The sequence below is a fragment of the Lynx rufus genome, unplaced genomic scaffold (genome assembly GCF_022079265.1).
Source record: "Lynx rufus isolate CCGP_SWC_20201006 ecotype Redwood Valley unplaced genomic scaffold, mLynRuf1.p SCAF_14, whole genome shotgun sequence".
NCBI classification, from domain to species: Eukaryota; Metazoa; Chordata; class Mammalia; order Carnivora; family Felidae; genus Lynx; species Lynx rufus.
Window position 1 is genome coordinate 65945306 of NW_025814828.1, and position 6343 is coordinate 65951648.

General features: G+C 40.9%; 1 protein-coding gene across 2 annotated transcripts; it reads right to left on the bottom strand.

The window, feature by feature from the left end:
* Positions 1–447: 447 nt before the first annotated feature.
* Positions 448–2027, bottom strand: LOC124509148 (protein BEX1). Of its 2 annotated transcripts, XM_047075724.1 has the most exons (3): positions 1916–2027; positions 1435–1509; positions 448–1075 (listed from the first exon to the last, which is right to left on the bottom strand). In XM_047075724.1, exon 3 carries the CDS (start codon positions 1068–1070, stop codon positions 684–686), a length of 387 nt encoding a protein of 128 aa, XP_046931680.1. In that variant the 5' UTR covers positions 1071–1075; positions 1435–1509; positions 1916–2027; the 3' UTR covers positions 448–683. The 2 variants fall into 2 exon arrangements, with proteins under 2 accessions (XP_046931680.1, XP_046931681.1); XM_047075725.1 differs by lacking the exon at positions 1435–1509.
* Positions 2028–6343: the final 4316 nt, after the last annotated feature.

Sequence of the window (6343 nt, forward strand, 5' to 3'; positions counted from 1 at the left end):
GCTGAAAGGGATATCTAGAGTTGGGTCATGCACACATTCCAGTGGGAACAAGAACTTGGAGAAAGCTTACACTTATTGCTTCACCAAGTACACACAGCAGCCCTTGGAGTTATCATCATCTTTCTGATGAGTATGATTTTTAAAAAGATGTGTCTCTTATCACTATTAGTTTATACTTCTAAATAGAGATCCAGAGGTAAGCTAAAACTGAGATTCTGTCACAAGTTTTTAGGTAAGTGCCCACATTGTTTTTATAGGTGGCTACGCTCTTTCATTAGTAATGTGTTTAGTTCTGAAATGAAATATAAGTAAGAAAATTAAAATTATTCATAATTCTACCATAAAAAGATAAACACTTTAACTTTTTACTTTATATATTCTTAGACTGTCTTCATATACAAAATATAGGAGATCTGAAATAGAAAAGAATACAGAGAATGCCTTTTTAAACTGCTTTATTACCTTCACAATATATAATGAGCATCTTGCCATTCAATAGGGTAAGATTCCCTTGCTGACAGAATCTTACACATTGGGTCAAAATACAATATTCAATCAGAAGCGGTCATAGGAGACGCACAAGAAACAGGTTAACACCAAAAGGTTTACAACAAAGGTACACTGAAAACATGTAAGTTTAGGTAGGTGTGTTTTCCTATTAACTTCAAAGAAAACATCAGAATTCAAGGCATAAGACAAAACTCATCATGATGGTCACGGTGAGGGGGGTCAGTGCTAACTGCCCGCAGACTGTAACTGAATTGTTTTTCCCTCAGCTTTTCCATCAGCTGTCTCACCTCCTCCCCAATCCTTTCCATATTCTCTTCTCTCATTCTTGCCTGTGGCTCTCCAAGCCTCTGAATCATGTCCCATCTATACTGCAGGATGGGCTGCCTAACACGGAACCGCCTACGATTTACTCTAGGCACACAATATTCACCAGCTTCCAAAGGGTGGAACAAGGGCTCTCCTTTATTTGCAACTTGCTCCTCTTCATTCTTTTTTTCGTTTTCCTGGTTGGCATTTTCCATGTTGAGATTTTTTACTGCTTGCTCCTCTTTGGACGCCATTGCTCCTAAGAGACAAAAGACAGAGAAGGATTTATCAGGACTGATCAGCACCGAGGACAGAGGCCCTACTACGCACATTCCAAGATTCAGAGCCCTGGATTTCTTAGCCTTTTTAAAATTTCGTTTTTCCCACCTGAGAGGCTCCCTGCGCCCTCTAGGGGGCCCCCAGTAAGAGCCCTACCCCCTCCCAGTCGCTCCTCTCCCTTCCCTCGCGCAAAGCCAACCATTTTCCCTGCCGATCCAAGCCCAGGCCTCTGCGGGCACCAAGATGGAGGACGGGCTGTTTGGTGGGGCGGGGGATTTGGGGGTCTCAGGGCTTTCCACACGTTCCCCCCGCCCCCCCCAAACTGTCCCCCACACCGACCTGGGCCTATCCTTGCAGTCTCCTCCTCCCGATTCTAGCCGCGAGTGCGCCGCTGCGACACTTAGACCCGCACACCTGCAGAGGGCGGGAGTAAGGGAGCGGGGACTGATGCAACCAGCGCTTGGGTCCAACCCGTCGCCACCCAGCCCTTCCTAGGCCCCGGGACCCTACGGCCGTCCCACCCCTACGCCAAGAACCCCCATGCCCCGCGCAGACCACCATTTTCTACACCAAGAAGGACGGGGGCGGGGCCGGGCGTGGGAGGCAGGTGTTTGCAAAGGGTCGTTGCCTCACAGCGGTCCAGCCCTCCACCCTACCATTTTCTGCGGCCAAACCAAACGCGGTCCGCAGCTGGGCGTGAGGCTGCGGTCCTTCCGCGGCTTCGCCATCGGGCAGCTGGAACCCGAGGAGGGCTCCGCGGGCCGCGTGGGCTCTCCCACACCGAGCCCAGGGGACGCTCCCCCTCCTCCGGGTCCCTTACCTGCTCCCCCTCCGCCTCCTACCCTTTGGGGCTGCCCCTGTCCCGCACGCCCTCGGGGCCACCGGGAGCAGGTACCGAGAAGGGAGCGAGCGCCGGCCCAGTCTGACGCTAGAGCTAGGCGCTCGAGTCACCGTTGGCGGGTCACGTGAGGGCTTCGTCACCGCGAGCGGCACTACTCCCATCCCGCGCCCTTTGCTGCCCGCTAGGTGGCGCAGAGCTGATTGGTCTGCGCACCTTCCCTCTGCCGCCTTGTCCTTCGAAGTAACTCCAGGCTGGGCTCTGTGACTCTTCGTCTTTGTATATTCCTGGGCTTTTCTCTGCTTGCCTGGGAAGGGCAGTATCTTCTCAGGGGCCTGTTGACCATTCCCAGTTCTTCTCTGGGGACTTGCTTCTTCCCCTTCTTTGCTCCAAGGATATTTTTTCTTCCACTTGCTGTCTTTTCTGCTACTAGTGCTCTCTCTCCATTTTTCCTCCACTTTTAAAATGTGTAGGAGAGGGGCGCCTGGGTGGCTCAGTCGGTTAAGCTTCCGACTTCAGCTCAGGTCATGATCTCATGGTCCATGAGTTAGAGCCCCGTGTCGGGCTCTGTGCTGACAGCTCAGAGCCTGGAGCCTGTTTCAGATTTTGTGTCTCCCTCTCTCTGACCCTGCCCCGTTCATGCTCTGTCTCTCTCTGTCCCAAAAATAAATAAACGTTAAAAAGAATTTTAAATGCGTAGAAGAGACGAGTGAGGAAAAGAGCCCAGGAGAGTGGATTTTTAAAAATTCTTAATACCTGTTTTGTTCTTTTTATATTAAACCCTCCCAAATCAATATACTTTAGTTATTTTTATTTGAAAATAAGAATTAAAGTTGGGGGGAACCCAACCATCTGTCTCTTCTGATAAGTCATTACATAAATATAGACTATACAGCCAGCTTCTTTTTTAGAACTTGGAAAAAAACAGGGCAGCTGATGGCTCCTCTTGTTAGGGGCCCCTAGATACCTGAATCCCTTCCATGAGATGAGCCAATTAGCCCGTAGTGCAGCAGAGTCTTGATGAATTTTCGGAACTAAAACAACATCAAAAATTAAAATTCCTTCATAAATGTATAGTTCAAAAAGCAGTAAGTTTTTATTTACAAATCACATGATCATGTATTTAAAGAATCCTAAGGGATCTACAATAAACCTACTATAGAACTAGTACTTTAATTTCGTGGGTTTGCAGTTACAGATAGATATTATAAAAATCCATTGTATTCCTGTGTTTTAGTGACGAATAATTGGAAATTGAAATTATTATCTATATGTAATTATAATGATAAAATATATAATTTCATGATAGCTTCCAAAAAGGTGAAATACTTACGTATAAATTTGAAAAAAACAAGGTCCTGGATCAGGAAATACAATACTGGTAAGCTAAATTCTCTCCAAATCAATCTATAAATTTAGTGTATTCAAAATCAAAATTTCAGCAGCCATATTTGTATAGCTTGACAAAATTACCCTCAAATTTATATGGAAACGAGAAAGACCTAGTATAAACAAAATAATTTGAAAAAAACCCCACAAATGTGGAGAATTATACTATTTGATTTATAGACGTAAAATGTGATAAAAGTAGGGGCGCCTGGGTGGCTCAGTCGGTTAGGCATCCGACTTTGGCTTAGGTCATGATCTCCCTGTTTCTGAGTTCGGCCTGTGTCAGGCTCTGTGCTGACAGCTCAGAACCTGGAACCTGCTTCAGATTCTGTGTCTCCTCCTCTCTGCCTCTCCCGTGCTCATGGTCTGTCTCTCTCTGTCTCTCAATAATAAATGAATGTTTAAAAAAAATTAAAGATGTAATAAAAGTAGAGTAGTAATGGAGTATACATAGAAATTGAATTTAAATTTAAAAATTTCTGCTCTATGAAAGATATGGTTAAAAAATGAGGTGGGAAACCAAGAAAAAAATGTGTAACCAACAAAATGTTTGTGTCCAGAAAACATATAAAGACCTCCTAAAATTCAAAATAAGGCAAGCAATGCAATGAAAAATGATCAAAAGATTTGAACAAGCATTTCAGAAAAGTACATGTACAAATCACCAAAGAGCTCATGGAAAGATGCTCAATGTTATTAATCATCAGGGAAATGTAAAACAAACAAACAAAAAACCCAATTAAGTACCACTACACAGCCATCAGAATTGCTAAAATTAAAAAGTTTGACAATCCCTAGTATTTTAGAGGATATGGAACAACTGGAGTACTCATTCCTCATTCATTGTTGATGAGAAGTTCAACCATTTTGAAAGACTTTTTGACAGTTTCTTTAAAAGTTAAACTTACACTTACCATAAGTCCAAGAAATTTCACTCTTAGGAATTTTCCCAAACAGAATTCAAACCATATTTCCTCAAAAATATTTGAATAAGAATGTTCATGGCAGTTTCATCTATGATAGCCCCAGACTGAATACAATCCAAATGTTCATCAACCAGGAAATGTATAAACAAATTGTGATATAGTCATATGCTAGGGTACAACTAAGGAATAATAAAGAACAAACTGCCGGTACAATCAATAGCATAGATAAATGTAAAAAAAAAAAAAAACTATTATACCCAGGGAAAGATATCAGACACAAAAGAGTGCTTTCTGTGTGATTCCATCTATATAAAGTTTGGGAAGAGGCTAAATTAATTTATATTGATGTAAATTGGGTCAAGTCAGTGTTTGCCTGGCTTGAAGGTTGGAATTATTTTTTTAATTGTAAAAGGGGCATAACAGAACTTTCTCAGCTGAGGGAAATGTTCTGTATCTTGATGAGGTAGTGACTCTACTGGCTAATACATTTGTTGAAATCATTGAACTGTATAGTTAAAGTGTATGTATCTTATTGTATGTAATTATATCCTGATAAAATTATATCCTGATAATTATATCCTTTAAAAATCCTGATAAAAAATCCTGATTAAAAATGAAATATCTGGAAATAAATCTAATTAAATAGTTACAAGACCTCTGCACTAAAAATTAAGAAATAATTTTGAGAAACATTCAAGAAGACCTAAATAATTATAGATATGCCTGGTTCATGGATTTAAGGATTAAATATTTTAAAAGTTTATTTATTTTAAGAGAGTGGGGGAGGAGCAGAGAGACAGGGAGAGAGAGAATTCCAAGCGGGCTCCGTGGTGTCAGTGTAGAGCCTGATGCAGGGCTCAAACTCACGAACCCATGAGATCATGACCTGAGCCAAAACCAAGAGTCAGATGCATAACCAAATGAGCCATCCAGATGCCCCGAAAGATTCAATATTTTATAGTTGTCAATTATTCCCAATTTGATGTTTACATTCATGCAATCCATATAATTGGTCCCAATTTGATGTTTAAATTCATGCAATCTATATAAAAATCTTGGCTAGTTATTTTTTGTTGACAAGCAGATCCAAACTCTGTATATCCAAATGCAAAGAACCAAATATAGCCAAGGTAACAGTGAAGGGAGCATCGAGACTTCCACTTCTAGATACCAAATTTGGTACAATGCTATAGTGAGTAAATTATGAATAAATAGCATATTGTCTAAGAGATTAACATATTTGTGTACACACATGCATGCACAGACCTGTGAAACATACCTACACATGTCACTTGATTTATGACAAAGATGACAGTGCAGTGAAGTGGGGAAAGGATTTTTTTCCCCAAAAAGTGGTAGCAGATCAGCTGGATATCTATATGTGAAGAAATGATGTTGACTCCACCCTAAATAACACACAAAATAAACACCCAATGAATTGCAGATCGAAGTGGGAAAAGTAAAAAATGTCATTCTAATGTAAAATACAGAGGAAATCATCTTCATGACTTTGGAGTAGACATTATTGGGTTTTTAAAAGTTTATTTATTTATTTTGGAGAGGGAGAGCACGTGTGAGCAGGGGAGGGGCAGAGAAAGACGGAGAGGAAGAATCCCAAGCAGGTTCTGTGCGTGAACTGTGAGATCATGACCTGAGCCGAGATTAAGATTTGGATGTTTAGCCAACTGAGCCACCAAGGCAACCCTGGAGTAGGCAGTATTCTTAAAGAGGACACAAAAATCACTAATTATGAAGGATAAAAATGATTGTAAATTGTACTTTATTAATATCAGAAAGTTTTGTTCATCAGGAGACCATTAAAAGAATAAGGAAGCAAGCCACAAACTAGGAAAGACATAAGGAACACATATATCTGACAAATGGCTCATATCTATAATGTATAAAGAATTCTTACAAATAAATTTTAAAAAGACAGATAATTCAATAGAAAAATGGGCAAACACCTTAAAACAATACTTCAAAAAACCAGAATATCCTAATATCTAATAAATTTGTGAAAATATGTTTAACTTCATCAGTTTGAAGAGAAATGCAAGTTAAACCAAAATGTGATACCACTATACACCCCCCACCC

Coding starts and splice junctions, on each gene's coding strand:
- LOC124509148 (XM_047075725.1), bottom strand. CDS start 1,070: ATGGCGTCCAAAGAGGAGCAAGCAGTAAAAAATCTCAACATGGAAAAT.